Source organism: Bufo bufo, chromosome 4, assembly GCF_905171765.1.
Source record: "Bufo bufo chromosome 4, aBufBuf1.1, whole genome shotgun sequence".
In the NCBI taxonomy this organism is placed as follows: Eukaryota; Metazoa; Chordata; class Amphibia; order Anura; family Bufonidae; genus Bufo; species Bufo bufo.
In genome coordinates this window covers 90,713,297-90,730,137 of record NC_053392.1, presented here as the reverse complement: position 1 = coordinate 90,730,137, position 16,841 = coordinate 90,713,297, and the positions used below count along the sequence as shown (strand labels likewise).

The 16,841-nt window shown below is 44.0% G+C and overlaps 1 protein-coding gene across 3 annotated transcripts in view; it reads left to right on the top strand.

Annotated features, from left to right (window-relative positions):
* The window catches only part of RNF144A (ring finger protein 144A), a 63,189-nt gene that overhangs the window by 9,250 nt on the left and 37,098 nt on the right, over window positions 1–16,841 (top strand). Inside the window, exons 1-2 of one of the 3 annotated variants that reach the window (XM_040427520.1) lie at window positions 5,643–5,735; window positions 12,371–12,516. In XM_040427520.1, coding sequence (XP_040283454.1) covers window positions 12,382–12,516 — 135 coding nt within the window. In that variant the 5' untranslated portion in view covers window positions 5,643–5,735; window positions 12,371–12,381. Of the gene's footprint in view, window positions 1–5,642; window positions 5,736–12,369; window positions 12,517–16,841 lie in introns of those variants that run through there. The other 2 variants (XM_040427518.1, XM_040427519.1) reach the window with 2 other exon arrangements.

Below are 16,841 nucleotides of genomic sequence, written 5' to 3'. Positions count from 1 at the left end.
GGTTTTAAATTCTTATTGTTTTGAGGAAATGTCGTAAATTTTTCCAATATGTAGAGCAAAATAAGCTACAAATCCGCAGCCTAGCCTAAGTGTAATGCTTATGGATTTTGCTGTAGATTAAGTCCTCCTTCACACGTCAGTGAATCGTGGACATGTGCTGTCTGTGGACCGCTCACGTATCCATTGACTTCAATGTGTGTTTTGTGAAACTGCAGAAACATGCCCTTTTTTTGTCTGTGATTACAGATCCCTCAAGCTCATTACATACTTACCAACATTTCATTTGGAACCCCCCAAACCCGCCCGCCTGTGTTAGCCCCACCCATTTTCAACCCGGGACATCGCAAATTTTGCAGGGACTGTGTCTGAAAATCAGGAACAGTCCCTGCAAATTCGGTACAGTTAGCAACTATGACATTATGGTCTGTGGGTCAGTGAACACCACAGACACAACATGGATGGCATCCGTGTTTGGTCCATGGTTTTCACGGATCATTGGTCGTAGACTCTCTGGAAGTTAATTTTCAAACATCGATCCTTTACAGAAGAACCAATGAACATCTTGTCACAGATGTCATCACGGTCACAGACATGTGAAAGAGGCCTCATCCTAACGTCACAATTTTACCTCATCCCATGGACAACCCCATGAAGCACTGTTCAGGGTGACAGTCTTCAGGGAACCTCTAATGGCTGCCATATTGGATGTCACCCAGCTTGCTCACACTTTTGTCGATCGGCAAGTTGCGTTGGCTTGAGCTTCTTATCTGACCAGATCTGTTCTGACCCTTCAGAGAACCAGGGAAACCAGATGCACACGTCCAGCCTGATTCCTGGAATAGAACACAATGAATAAATGATGAGATTTTCCAGTTTTTTTTCTGTTTGGCAACATTTTATCATTTCTTGTCCGGTAACTTTACAGCAGAGAACTGTATTTATGTATACGCTATATATATATATATCTATATCAATTGAAGTATATGGTAAATTGTATAATTAATTCACTCTGAAAGCTCAGTAATATTTGATACGGTTTAAGTAGATAACAATGTCCCCTCCACTGGCCTGAGATCAGAGAAATACATTTTTAATGGACTGTTTCATGGCGGTCCCCTGGATTGGGGCCACAGATGCAGCATTACTTACTGGAGATCATCAGATTTTATTCTCCTCTTTAATATTCATTGTACTCTGTATAGATGCCAATTAGATCTGCCCTCCTATGTACTGCCGCACTGGTTCACATATTCTCTTATCTGAGCAGTCCTGGTTCATCCTGATCATTCTGCTTCATGAATAAAATTCCAGACCTACAGTGAAGACTGACATACCTGCAGAGAAGAGAGTGGTAAGGGCGAGTTCACATCCGCGTTTGAATTTCCGTTCTTCTATTCCATCTCAGGGATAGAAAAACTGAAAAAAGCGTTTCCAGTATTATGCCTATTCAAAAGAATAGGACAAAACGTATGTCAGGATGCCTCCGTTTACATCCTTTCCGTTCAACAACGTCTATTTTGCAGGACAAAAAAATGCTGCTTGCACCTTTTTTTTCTCCGCCATAAAAAGACGGAATAAAACGGAAAGTGACGGTTCTGTTTTGTTTTACAATAAAGTCAATGGCATGACGGATACCTCCAATGGCATCTGTCATTTATTCAGTTTAAAGGATCCATTTCTCTTTTCACGCATGCGCAATAGATAGAACAAAAACGGATGCGTTAAAACAAGATCAAAACGGATGTGTAAATAACACTTTGTTCTGCCATTAGGCTGGATCCGTGAGACGGATCCGTTTAAAATAAGAAAAATTGAGTTTCCGTTTCACGGATCCGTATAAAAATTCTGTTTAGACTGATCCGTTTTAACTAATCCGTTTAAAACGGATCTACTAACACAGATGTGAACCCGGCCTAACATGGAGGAGAGCTCTGTATAGCAAAGGTTGGAGGGATGTGGTTAGTGGTCCTTGGATAATTAAAAATGACTGAAATGAATAGCACAAAGACGTCATGCAGGATATATATCTATATATATACATACACCCTTTTACATATCGTATATAAGTTACTTTTCTTTAACCACAAAAATACATTTCCCTTGACACACAGGTGACAGTAAATTGTAGCCATAGAAACCTTTATCTGTACGTCTCGTGAGGCATAGCGGCTTTCATGCCGTATATATTGCATTTTCATGGGTATTTTCTTATGAGTTTTCCTCTTCATGTTGCATAGAATATAAAGAAATTATTTCTATAGGGGTTAATTTTACTTTTGGGAACACCAGAATTCATTTCACAATGGTGAATCTTTAAAGGGAACCTGTCACATTATTATTATTATTATTATTATTATTATTTTTCTTAAAGGGGTTCTCTGCTTTTTTACAGTCTATCTGTTGACAATAAGCTAATCACTAAATGTTCCCATGTTGGGACCCCCAGCGATCAGTTGTTAGCTGTGAGGGAATCTGGCAGTAAGTGTTCATTTTCCTTGCAGCGCCACCACAGGAGAAATGATGCATTGCGCAGTAGCCATATGCATTAATGAATTGTCTGTGTAATATAGGACAGGACGGGTCCTCCAGAGCAAGGGACGCCCTTTGTAAATGCTTTCTTCTTTGAACAAGAGATCAGGATCCTGCACAGAGGACACCTTCCCCCTCTGTTAAGTCATTATTAGCTAATATGTTGTATGAAAATAGGTTTTCTAAACTGGACAATCCTTTTAAAACAACATCTTTTTCAAAATAAGTCATTGTAGTCACCCTAGTGTCCAGTTGTAGAATTACATGCTGGCCATTCAAATGAATGGCTGTCGATGTGATGCGTGGAGGTGCTGGGTCAGTTCTAGCACATAAAGGGTGCTTCTGAGTGGAATATAAACAGGGGTTGTTTAGGTGAGATATCCTCTTTAATGAATTATAATGGCCTTTTATCTTTAAAGGCTATATTTATACTTTTTTGTTTATGATTGCACTTTACTAATTTTTGGCCTTTTATTCAAAAAATATTGAGCAGTTCTGTCACAGAGGCTTAACTGTTTTTCTAGCTGTGTGACATGTACTTTCACTTTGTGCCAGTCATCTAATAACCCTTATCTCTAAACTACTAAGAGCTCATAAACACTTATTTACGCCACATTCTTATCAGTAAGATAAGAACAGAGCTGTAATGAGTGTTTATAATGTCAGAGAGCAGAGATAAGGAGTTTGTCTGCTCCCCAACTGACGGAAAAGAGAGAAAATCCACAGGCTGCTGCTAGTGCATCTCAGCTCTGTACAGAAAAAAGGATTCCATATTGTTAATAAAGACCAATTTAAAAATGTTTAGCTCAAAATGAATACAATGCAATAATAAAAAAAATGCCCCCAAAGGTGGACATAGACTTTAAATAATATCCACAGCAGTGTTTCAGTGCCTCCAATTTGTAAATGTTAAAGGGGTTTTCTAGGAATTTAATATAGATGGCCTATCCTCAAGATAGGTCATCAGTATCAGATCAGTGGACATCAGACTCTTTTAGGGCTGCAACGATTAATCGACTTTATCGATAATATTCGATAACGGGATTCGTTGTTGACTAATCCAGTTATCGAATAATCGCCGATTCGTTGCTATGTGGGCAGGCGGTTTACTTTAAATCAGCGCATCTTTATTGTACCTTACAATGAAGCTCCAGTAACAGGCAGAGCGGACGGCGGCGTAACATCACTTACTCACGTGACGCGCCTGCTCTGCCTCCTTCATTCATAAAGTGGGCGGAGCAGGTGCGTCACGTGAGTGAGTGATGTTACGCCGCCGCCCACTCTGCCTGTTACCTGAGCTTCATTGTAAGGTAATAAAGATGCGCTGAGTAAAAGTTACTGTCAGAATAGTCTGCTGTGAGCAGTGGGGCCGGGGCTGTTATGGGAGGGGGATCTGTGTATGGCACTGCTATGGGAGGGGCATCTGTGTATGGCACTGCTATGGGGAGGGGGATCTGTGTATGGCACTGTTATGGGGAAGGGGATCTGTGCACTGTTATGGGGAAGGGGATCTGTGCACTGTTATTGGGAAGAGGATCTGTGCACTGTTATGGGAAGGGGGATCTGTGCACTGTTATGGGGAGGGGGATCTGTGGATGACACATATAGCATAAGATGCTATATAGTGTTATCTATAGATCCCCCCCATATCAGTGTCATCCACAGATCCTCCTCCCCATCCCCTGACGTTATGTTCCTCAGTCATATGGCCTACGAGCAGCTCAGTCTTATTCAAGTGAATGGGCCTGGGCTGCAATACCAAGCACAACCACTATAAAAATGAACGACGTTGTGCTTGGCAAGCTGTGAGGAGGGCACAGCAGCCTCTTTAAAGAGCTGATCGGTAGCAGTGTCGGCCCACCACAATAATATATTGATGACTTATCTTAAGGTAAGATAAATAATTAAAGTTGTCCAATCTCAACGTTTCATGGCCGAGATCATGGGAATAACCGCAGTAAGCACCAGCCAGAGGAGACGGAGTTGCGAAAATGGCCAAGCAGATGGCACTCCTCTGTTTCCTTAAAGGGGTTTTGTGAGATATTTTAAAGGATGACCTATCCTCTGGATAGGTCATCAGCACCTGATGAGTAGAGGTCCGACAGACGGGACCCTTGCTGATTAGCTGTATGAGAAGGCACTGGCGCTGGCAGTAGCTCTGCGGCTTCCTCCAGCACAGTGATGTTCATTGTATAGTGGCTGTGCTTGGTATCACAGCTCAGCCCCATTCATTGCTGTGGGGCCGAGCTGTGTCTATATGAAGGATGAATGTGATGTTACATGACCTAGGCCTGTGATGGCTAACCTCCGGCACTCCAGCTGTGGTAAAACTATGACTCCCAAGATGCACACTTGCTTGGCTGTTCTCAGAACTCCTTAGAAATGAATGGAGCATGCTGGGAGTTGTAGTTTCACCACAGCTGGAGTGCCGGAGGTTAGCCATCACTGAGTCCTAGGCAAAGCTGTGGGAAGGCCACGGCACTACTACGAGCGCCGGTGCCTTCTCAATCACCTAATCGGCCAGGGTTCCAAGTCTCAGACCCCCAGCTATCAGATACTGATGACCTATCCAAAGGATAGATCATCAGTCAAAATATCTTGGAAAACCCCTTTTAGGAATTACCCAGTATTATATCAGAACTCATGGAGTGGCCGACCCGCAGTGGTGATCATACTTACCTGGTCCCCACTGCTGGGTTTGGTCTCTATTGCTACCAGGTCTGCTCTTTATCACCCTGGTCCGTTGATATCAACACCCTGTTGACGACGGAAACGTGATGCAAGGGGAGTAGGTCATCGCTGCCGCCAGCAATTTGCTGCAGCAGTCCTGTACTCCTCAGTACCGCACTAGAGGGATAAGGGCTGTGCGTCACTAGGCACTGCTGTACGTAGGAACGAGCTGGCTTGTATGTGGTATATGCCTCATTCGTCTATGTAGATGTTGTGAACATCTACACAAGTCATCGCTATTGTACTCGTGTATGTTAAATAGAATTTCAAGGACAGATCCTTATGAAAGACAATTAAGCCTCTTCAGAATTACATGGGTGTGTGTGTCAAAACAAAGAAAGCCATGGAGTCAATGAGGAGCACTGCTAGAACCGCTGACTCCTAAAGTGATGGGTCGTGGGGTATGTGAGTGACGCTGATACTCTGCTGCTGCACACAATGATGCATCTGTAATACACGTCAATGGAAAGTTTCCAGTAAGTTCCATGTAAAACATATTTATAATTTTGCCACATAACAATGAGCCCATTTATATTGAACCGGCAGGGCTGTGATCTAGATAGCTGAGCGCATGTATCACATGAACGATTTCCCTCACCTGCATATCTCTATCCCTCTTCCATGGACTAGTCCTTAAAGAGACTTATCGGCAGAATCAACCCTATTAATAACGCCTGGTAGAGTTGATCCTGCTGATTAAAATGATACCTGTCTTGTGAAAATTGATTGTGGCATTCTAGAGAAAAATCATTTCTATTCCTTGTGCAGATGAGGGCTTCACTATACTGAGGGGCGGGGCCTAGTCTCAGCTTTCCAGTGCTGGCCACACCCCTCAGTGAACCTCAGCGTTCCAGTGCTGGCCACACCCCTCAGTGAACCTCAGCGTTCCAGTGCTGACCACACCCCTCAGTGAACCTCAGCGTTCCAGTGCTGACCACACCCCTCAGTGAACCTCAGCGTTCCAGTGCTGGCCACACCCCTCAGTGAACCTCAGCGTTCCAGTGCTGACCACACCCCTCAGTGAACCTCAGCGTTCCAGTGCTGACCACACCCCTCAGTGAACCTCAGCGTTCCAGTGCTGGCCACACCCCTAGGTGCCCTGAAGCTCTCATCTGAATCAAGAATATAATTATTTTTTTATTAACACAGCAACCGATTTTCACAAGAATGGTATCATTTTAATCAGCAGGATCAGCCCTACCATGTAGTATACCTGGTTTGACAGGGTTGATCTCGATAACAAGTTGTCCTTTTAGGGAATATCTTCCTTTCCTAATGCAGCTGCTAGATGTCATACAGTAACTTGTAGTTATCATACGGAGGGGCTGATGGCACCTTCACATTTCCCCTGCAGGGGTAATCTAGCATTACATAGGGGACGCGGAAATCAATGGGCGACCATGTAATACGTGATCATGCTGATGTTCATAGGTCCTAATAGATAGATAGTGATTGACGTTAGAGGGTTATTCTCATCTCATAATATGATGGCATACTGCTAGGATGCACCATCACTTCATGATCTGTAGGGGTCCAGTCTCTACTAAACACCCATGCCCCCACCCCCTGATCCTGAGAATGAATTTGAAATTGATTTAGTGCTGTATGCCCTTTACTGTTTGTCCCTGCACAGGAGCGCTCCTGGCCTCACCTGGTGGTGCAAGGATCTGCAGCCGGACACATTCACAGTGGGTGGCCAAGGCGCCGCTGTGCTGTATCGGTGCAGGTTCCTGAGGTCGGATCCTAGCGATATGCCGTCACTTTTTGAAATTGGAATAACCCTTAAAGGGACTCTGTCAGCAAATCTAACTATATGTAACCCAGTCCAGGGCTACATAGTGCTGCCTAACACAATGCAAAACATACCTGTCTTAGTATAATGCGTATTTCCGAAGTGCAGAAAATAAACTTTTATGATGATGTGTATGGGGAGGGCTTGACTTTCACCGAACACCTACATTTGGATGAAGCAAAAGTTCAACAGGTTGGATTTTAACCCCTTCTATCCATACCACCACTTTTGTAGACATTTTCACTACTTGTTCGAAAAACGAACAAGTATAGGGCATGTTCTGTCTTTTTTGCGGGCCGGCAGAAAGGACATATGGATGTGGACAGCACATGGTGTATTTTTTGCAGCCCCATTGAAATGAATGTGGATTGGATGCGAAAAAAATATACGGTCATGTGCATGAGACTTTAAACATACTTTCCATGTCTAGCTAACCTCTGCAATGTGATCTCTAGTATTTCTGGATGGACGTGTACGGATACATTATGTAACATGGGGATAATAAAGCCTGTTGTACTGCTCCGCTATTGCTGCAGCAACTGTTTCCCTTACAAAAAGCCTTTGTATCTTCTTTCCCAGTAGTCTTTGCTAGGCGGCCAGCCCGGACTTAATGTGGGAATTAGAAAACACAGATGGATGTCGGTAACCATTCCTCCGTTACCTAGGAAAATAATAATAATGTCACCGCATGGCCCAGTGTTGCTATACGTTACATAATTTTCCATCACAGATAGGAAGCTCTGCTCACTTGAGCTCCTGGTGCTCTCTGTACCTGATCTCTGTAGGATCTCAAGACAATATATAACTTCTCTGAATTACTCTTGGTGCTCCCATGATCAATGCTGTTTTATTAAAGGCCTGGTGTCTTATGAAGGCAGCCCATACAACCCAGGTTCCTCATTCAGGACCCCCTTCTGTTAGCCGGAATGGAAAGCCACAAGCAGCTCTTGTTTTCGTAGACTCAAGCTGACCTTCTATTACATGGATGACTATTTGTCACCTGAACATACTGTAGTTTACAGCGGCCTGATCCGCTGTTTGACGGGGGATCTGGAAGAAGAACAGAAGACCACTTTTTAAGGTTGTCCACTATGAAGAATAGAGCCCTACCTAGGAGGCCTACTTACGTCTTCCATCACTCAGGGCAAAGATTCAACTTGATGCCCTAGTTCCATATCTACATGCCTTGGCCCAAGCCAGAGTGGCCTGCGTTTGGGGTACCTTATTCCATAAAAGGGGTCACTGATGACTTGCTGATTTGTAGGTATCCCACCACATGAGGACAGGAGGTGATTGCAGCCACAAAGCCGTTGTATAGAAAAATGAAAGGAGCTGTCTAGGCTTTAGATATAGATGACCTATCCTTAGGATGTATTAATGGGGGATGTTTTTGGCACAATATATGTCACGGCCTATGGTGTACGCTGTGACACTTGCCACACTTGCGGTTGCCCGCGGCAACGTGTTGCTGTGAGAGCATGCGGTGGCAGTGTCTTGGCCTTCTGGGTGAATGCCGTGACATGGTTGCCACGCATGCTGTTGCCGGTGGTAACGTGTCGTTTAGTTTGCTTGTGTGTGCACTTCCCCTTTAAGTGGCTTCCTTCCTCTGTCTGGTGTTGGAAGGGTTAACTCCCTTCCTAGTGTTTTGTGAACACTGGGTTTGTGTTTGTGGGTGTGGCTGCTTGGGCTATTTAGCCTCCGCTGGATGCCTGAAGCTGAGTGTTCCTCCAGGCTTGGTGTGTGCTGGTGGTTCTTCACTGCTCCTGGCTTTACCATCTTTCCAGTGAGGGCCACCCTTGTGGTCATTGATGTTCTTATGGTGTCTTACGTTTATTGCAGCTATGGGTCTCCTGGGTCCCTGTGTGGTTTGTGGTGTGTGCTGTGTCCTTTAATGTTGGTGTGGACACCAGCACTTGTGCACGGGTTCCAGTCAGTGTGTCTGTGGCAGGTAAGTGTGTTATTAGTTTCGCTTACCTGCCATCTCCTTGCAGCCTGGCCTCCATGACTGGGATGAACAGGTCGTCTCTTCCCTGCTCTTTGGTGAGGGATTACCAGAGTGACTTAGGGTCTCTAGGAATCCTGTGTATGAGTTGTCCTACCATCGGGGTCCGCTCATACGGTGAGGAGAGGATTAGGGACGCGGTAGGAGGTGACCTGCTCCTTTTGGCCAGGCTGATCCCCTTTTACACCGCACAGTGGGGGGTTTCCCCCACTCCCCGCCGTGACAATATATTTGTGCACAGTATGCTACCAATGAAAAGGCTTAAAGGAGTTTTCTGAGACTTTTGTAATTTATGACCTATCGTCTGGATAGGTCATCAATCAGTATCTGATCAGTGAGGGGGTCCGACAACTGAGACGTCTGCTGATTAGCTGTTTGAAAAGGCCCTGGTGCTCCTATAAGTGCCGTCGCCTTCTCACAGCTTTCCCTACGCCGAGTGACATCATATTCATCAGTCATATGGCCCAGGTGCCGTAGAAGTCTATGGCGCTGAGCTGCAATACCAAGCACAGCCACTGTACAATACATGGCGCTGTGCTTGGTGAGCTGTGAGAAGGCCACGGCGCTGCTGCAAGCGTCGGTGCCTTCTTAAACAGCTTATCGACGGGGGTCCCGGTTGTCAGACCCTAACCAATCAGATACTGATGGATCTATCCTGAGAATAGGTCTTTCAGTATAAAAGTTTCAGAAAACACCTTTAACGAAGAGAGAAGTGTCTACCATGTAAAGTGAGTGTTAACAAATTTATCATACAGAAAATGCCAACGTGGTAAATCTCCTCTGTTCACTGCGAGTGCGCTCACCTATTTTCAGAAGTCTTATAGTTGTGATTGGAGGGTGGCTCGGCACGTGCCTCCTTCTTTAGACACAATAGGAGCAGGCCCCAGAGGTGGGACTTACCTGACATTTTATACATTCCTTGAAGGAAAGAAAGGCAACATACAAGTCATTACCACAGAACTACTGGCCAGGAAGCTGCTGCCTTCTCCTTTGTGTGCTGATCTTCTGCTGAAGATCGGGCAGTGGGGGGATCCAGGACGGGGCAGGGGAAGGGGCATTTATTGTAAAACATGATTTCCCTCGTAGAATCCCATAGTCATGTTTAAAGTTTAAGCTAACAATCTGAGTTTACAAGTTTTTATAGCCTTAGCTGAATGACAGCGGTTTTTCAAATGGTTTACAGCTTCAGTCTTGAACTATTGACTATCCATTCCCTTCACTTATACAAGTGTCTCTAGTCCTGCAAAAAAACATATCTACTTGATCAGTTATCAGTGAGAGGCTAGGTTAACCATGGGCGTTGCGTTCCCTGTAACAGTGGAACACAACACAATGGAAAGTATAAGTATTGCCGCTCCTTAACTGTGCGTTGCGTGCCATATAGTGAAGCATATGAAAAGCAGGCTTCTTCATGGTCACTTAACGTGTTCGTTTTGCAGTAACGTGACGCACTGCATGCATTGGCCTTTATTCTTACAGTAGAGAAGTACCGTATTTTTCGTAAAAGTTGGGGGAAAATATCAGTGCGTCTTATGGGGGTGAATACTGCGACCGTCCGGTGAATAGGCTGAGAGGGAGGAGGGGCTGGGGGCCGGCATCTGTTTCTGTAATGGCAGCGGGGCCCGGTGCAGTCACTGTATTCTACTACACCGGGCCCTGCTCACTGTAGTATACGGTAATCATATCTAACTTGTGGGTATTGTTAAAGTATTCCAATCATCTTAAATCTAGCGCTGTACTACTTACTACTAACTTATTGGCAGTCAGGAGGCCGAGTGGGCGCTCGTAGCGTAGCTCACTACGTCACGCGCCTGCTCTGCCCACTTTATGAATGAAGCAGGCACCGGGCCCCGCTGCCATTACAGAAACAGATGCCGGCCCCCATTCACTACACAGGGACACTGTTATGGGGGGGGGGGGGGATCTGTGGATGACACGTAAGATAAGATGCTATATATGTGTCATCCACAGATGCCACCCACAGATGCCCCCATAATAGTGCCACCCACAGATGCCCCCATAATAGTGCCACCCACAGACCACCATTAGTTCAAAAGCACACCTTTTGGTTCAAATTTTTTTTTTTCTTATTTTTCTCCTCAAAAACCTAGGTGCGTCTTATGGGCAGGTGCGTCTTATAGGGCGAAAAATACGGTAATTAACTATAACTTTTTGTGAATTGGGACATTTAAACTTGCTTTTTTATTCCAATTTAAATCTAGTAAGAGTTGGGGTCGGTTCATTTTTTGCCAACTCCGACTCCAGGTACCCAAAATTGTCTCCGACTCCACAGCCCTGCTTTGAACAGTTTAGGCGGAAATCCTAAATTGTGCCAAATTTATTAAAGATGTGCATCATTTTTTGGCATGAATAAAATTGGTTTAAATGTGCATCTGCATTGAGTTGGTGTAAAAAAGAGAACTTTGCCACATGCACCTTTTTGATTAAATTTGGTAAAATTTTTGCCGACAATGGAAATTCATGCATCATACAGACCTAGTTACTTGTATGCAGGAGCGATGATGGGACGCCTGTTGATTTTTTGGCCTATATTATATTGGTAACAACTCTATACTTGAATGATATTATAATTTTTCCATTATTTCGACCCCACATTTTCACCCTCAGTAAGCCATCCCTCTGTATACCTTATGTATACTGGTATAAACACATAGCTGCTGTAATGCTGTTGAATATTTAAGGCTTGGGCTGGGACAGCAGCAGTACAGATTGTGTATACTTTGCTGCCCATATATATTTGGTTTCTTATTTCAATTAAAGGGGTTGTCCCACGAGAAATATTCTACAGTTTTCAAACCAGCACCTGGATCTGAATACTTTTGTAATTGCATGTAATTAAAATTTTTGCATAGCCACTGAGTTATTCAATAAAATGTATCTGTATAGCGCCACCTGCTGCTTGTCCTTTTTCTTCTTTCTTTGTCCTGCTCACTGAGATGGCCGCACATGCTCAGTTTCATCCTTCAACTGCCTCCTGAGCTGTGATAGAGAGAGCATGGACACGCCCCCTTAGCTGCAGCAGAAAGGACACGCCTCCTGAGCTGTGATAGGGGGAGCATGGACACGCCCCCTGAGCTGCAGCAGAAAAGACACTCCCCTTGAGCTGTCAGCTTGATATGAATCTAGCAGAGCATTGGATGGGGAGATCTCTGGATCCATGTGAGGTACAGGGCTGGTTCTAGCTTTGGTAGAAAGAGACTGTCATGTACTATGTGATGTCTGATTTTCATTTTTTACATTATTCATGGGGTAATCCCTTTAAATGTTTAAGTTTTTTTTCCTTACGTTTCTTTCAGATTAACCTGCCATGACTACAGCAAGATACCGGCCTACGTGGGATTTGGCTTTAGACCCACTGGTTTCCTGCAAACTTTGCCTTGGAGAGTATCCAGTGGAACAAATGACCACGATATCACAATGCCAATGCATTTTCTGTACACTGGTATGCATATATTTCCTTGCATTATTTCTTTACATGAAGGGGAATGTCACTGCTCTCGTTATAACAATGGCTTATGTAAATAGTCTGACATGGAGAACAACATCCAGGCCCTGACGTTCACCAGACATTCAAACGATGTGTGATGATCGATTTTGGATCCCTCCTTTATTTTTACAACCAATTTTGGTCATTCGTCGGGGCTATTCACATGGCCGTTTTTTTAACGGCCACGTGAATAGCGGCGTCATAAAATAGGACATGTCAGATTTTTTGCCTTTTTACGGACCTTATTGAAATTGGTCCTTCAGACAGGTGCTGCAAGGGGAGAAACGTACCACTGCGTCCAGCTATTGGCTGCAACAGCCATGTGTAAACCCTCCCCAATGTTGATTTTACCGCAGCAGGGAGATGCTGAGCTGGCTGTGGAGCGATGGAGACCAAACCTAGTGGTTGAGACCAGGTAAGTATGATCACCAATGTGGGTGGCCACTAGGGATCGACCGATATTGATTTTTTAGGGCCGATGCCGATAGCCGATAATTTATACCGATATTCTGGGAATTTTCATTTTTGAGAAAAAATAAAAATTCCTACACAAATCTGCTGAAAATTTATATGTTTATTGTTAATGTGTATTTTTTTGTTTATAAGTCTTTTTCATTTATACTTAATATTTTTGTGTTGTTTTTTTACTAACTTTTAGCCCCCTTAGGGACTAGAACCCTTGTCCTATTCCCCCTGATAGATCTCTATCAGGGTGAATAGGATCTCACACTGTCCCTGCTGCTCTGTGCTTTGTGCACACAGCAGCATGGAGCTTACCATGGCAGCCAGGGCTTCAATAGCGTCCTGGCTGCCATGGTAACCGATCGGAGCCCCAGGCTTACACAGCTGGGGCTCCGATCGGAGGAGCAGGGGAGAGGGGATCCTGTGGCCACTGCCACCAATGAGTAATACTGGGTGGGGGGGGCGCACTGCGCCACCAATGTTTTTACTATTGGCCGGGATTGGGGTGGGGGCGCACTGCGCCACCAATGATTAATACTGGGGGGCTTGGGGGGGGGGGGGGGGCGCACTGCGCCACCAATGAAGATAAGTCTCTCATTCATATACAGGACGCGGGAGCTGGCTGCAGAATCCCATAGCCGGCTTCCGACCTCTATGAGCGGTAGCTGCGATCCGCGGCACCTGAGGAGTTAACTACCGCGGCTATCGCTCATAGAGGCCGGGAGCCGGCTATATGATTCTGCAGCCAGCTCCCGCCTCCTGTATATGAATGAATGAAAGGCTTATCTTCATTGGTGGCGCAGCGGCCACAGCCCCTCCCCTCCTCTTGTCTTCTCTTCTGTCGTTGGCGGCAGCGGCAGCAGCAGCACAGGGGGAGGAGACACTGCTTCCTTCTCCCCTGTGCTGCGGAGGGAACACAGAACGCGCTGAGAGCAGCGCGTTCTGTGTTCCCCATACGTTATCGGTATATCGGCAAAATAGATGCCGATACCGATAACGTTCAAAATCCTCAATATCGGCCGATAATATCGGCCAAACTGATAATCGGTCGATCCCTAGTGGCCACTTTGAGAGGTCTGTTAAGGCCTCTTTACACTTCCCAATATTCGGGCACATTATTGCTAGCAAGCATTTCTATGGATGCTCATTAGCTATAATCGGCACGTTGAAAGGGGCTGCCAATTACCCGATGAACAAGCAAAGCACTCATTGATCCTGTAATAGATCGTTGGTGCGGTCACCTGAATTATCATTTGTGGGCAGCAGATCGTGCCTTCTAAACAGCCTCTGCTGCTGGCAAACAGTGATTCTGAATGTACGAGTGATGGCATTAGTGATCATTGACTCAATTAAATCATCACACCTTACACTGATAAGTGCAATCCCCTTCTGTGGCCGTGGTTATCTAGGCTTATCAAGAGAACAATACAGATGTCATACTGTCATCCCAATTCTACACCTACTTTTATCACCTTGTAGATAACACCGAGGATCACCTTGTAGATAACATCTTTCCCTCATTATATAGGAGTTTTATCTGTGTGCTGACTGCTGAAGAAGGACAATATTTGTATTTAAAGCCGGAAATGTCATGAGAAAATAACCATTTGTGTTAGGCCTCATGCACACGACCGTTGTGGTCCGCATCCAAGCCGCATTTTTTGCAGCTCGGGTGCGGACCCATTCTCTTCAATGGGGCCGCAAAAGATGCGGACAGCACTCCGTGTGCTGTCCGCATCCGCTGCTGCGTTCCGTGGCCCTGCAAAAAAAATATAGCATGTCCTATTCTTGTCTGTTTTGCGGACAAGAATAGGCATTTCTGCAATGGGCCACCCATTCCGTTCTGCAAAAAACGGAACGGTTGTGTGCATGAGGCCTTAAACATAGTTTTAAAGAATTTTTGATGATATTTTTAATTTTCTATGTCAATATCTATATTTAAAGAAAAACCATAAATTTTGCAGTTTTCACCATGGCCACTAAGCCTATTAATGAACACCATTTTTTGTGTGTATAGATCATTTTACTTTTATCATTACAGGCAAGCTTATCTACTCCGTCCTTGTACAATGACCGCTGCACAGGTCACCGAGCATGCCTATAAAACTCTCCCATAGAAGTCAATGAGGTCCCCTCCTGTCCATTGTCTATGGCCCATGTGGCTGCTGTATAACAGTTGTTTAAATGATCAGACAAGCCATAGTCATGTTCAGATAATAGAATAAAAAAACTGTGATCAGAAAATAATAAAAAAAATTGAAAAAAAGGATATGTTTTGTGGCTGGTTTTAACTGGCAGAAAAATAATTACAGTTTTCCTTTAAGTTTCAGTGGTATAGTGCTTACGAAATAGAAAGGAAAAACAGCCAAAAATTCTAAAAAATAAATAAATGATTTTTTTAATTAAAAAAAATATCCCTGTCTGATGGAAGTTTCCCTTTAGTAGTTTGGATGGTAAGCATGATTTATAGTTAGGGAAAAACTGCCAAACACCCGTGTTCTGCTCAAGATTGTCCCCAAAATGCCGGCGATACAACTTTTAATGCAAATTTGGATTAACTCGATCTGTTTGGTTGTTCAGTTCGCAAGACAGTCCTGTAAAAAAAAACAAGGCTGTTGGCAGCTGTGTATATTATATTCCATTTTTAGGCCTAGTTCACATTATTACTAAAATAATACAAACAAGAAGTTTTACCAGAACTGGTGCAAAGGAAAAGTGGAGTAGTTGCCCCTGGCAACCTATGAGGTCGCTGTTTTTATTTTCCAAATGGCCTTTAAAAAGTGAGAGGAGGAATCTGATTGGGTGCTGACCATTGCTTCTAGGGGACGGTAATAAATAAATATTACCGTATACAGTACACTACTTTAGTGGCAAGGGAGGATTCCTGCCCCGGCAATTTCTGTAAAAGGTTATCCATCTGTGTGGGATGTGATGGATGGACCTTTGTCCTGTACTCACAGTTTACAGCATAGTTTATATTTATATCTATCTATCTATATATATATATATATATATATATATATATAAAAAATGTGTGTGTTTAGTTTTATTATTTTACCATGTGTTGTGCTTACATCTCATATTCATCTGTCATCTTCTGGTTTTCTACAGCATTTTTCACCATTTAGTTCTAGTTTCCTTGTTATTCCTGCCCTTTCATCTTTCATATTTGCATCTTTTGAGCCTGGCTATACTAGTGTAAAGTCTAATATCATAATTAGCCATAGTCAGTACACTGGAGACAAGCGTGTCTCTTCCTAATAACTGGCGCTGATTAGCAATTATGTGATGGCGAATCAATACTGAAGGCTTAAACACCCCTTTTGGAAAATATATATTTACAACAATACAGATTAAAAGGTCTGTCTCTCTTCAGCAAATGGCATTTATCATGTAGAGGAAGTTAATTCAAGGCACTTACTAATGTATTGTGATTGTCCATATTGCCTTCTTTTCTGGCTGGATTAATTTTTCCATCACATTCTACACTGCTCGTTTCCATGGTTGCGACTACCCGGCAATCCAGCAGTGGTGGTCGGGCTTCCATACTATAGGAAAAAGCCAAAAGATTAAAATGTCCAAATTTCCCCAAGATGAAAACCTTAGAGGGTCAACATTTTAAAAAGTAGTCATTTTGTGGGTATTTTTAATGTTTTGGTACTGCACAACATCTGTTCTGGTAGTATGGTGCCATGAAACCAGGAATAGAAAAACAGGCCTCCAAAATACCACCCAGTCATGTGAATTATTGTGGTGAGCCCAAACAAGATGTAAAACTACATACAGTGGGGGAAATAATTATTTGACCCCTCACTGAT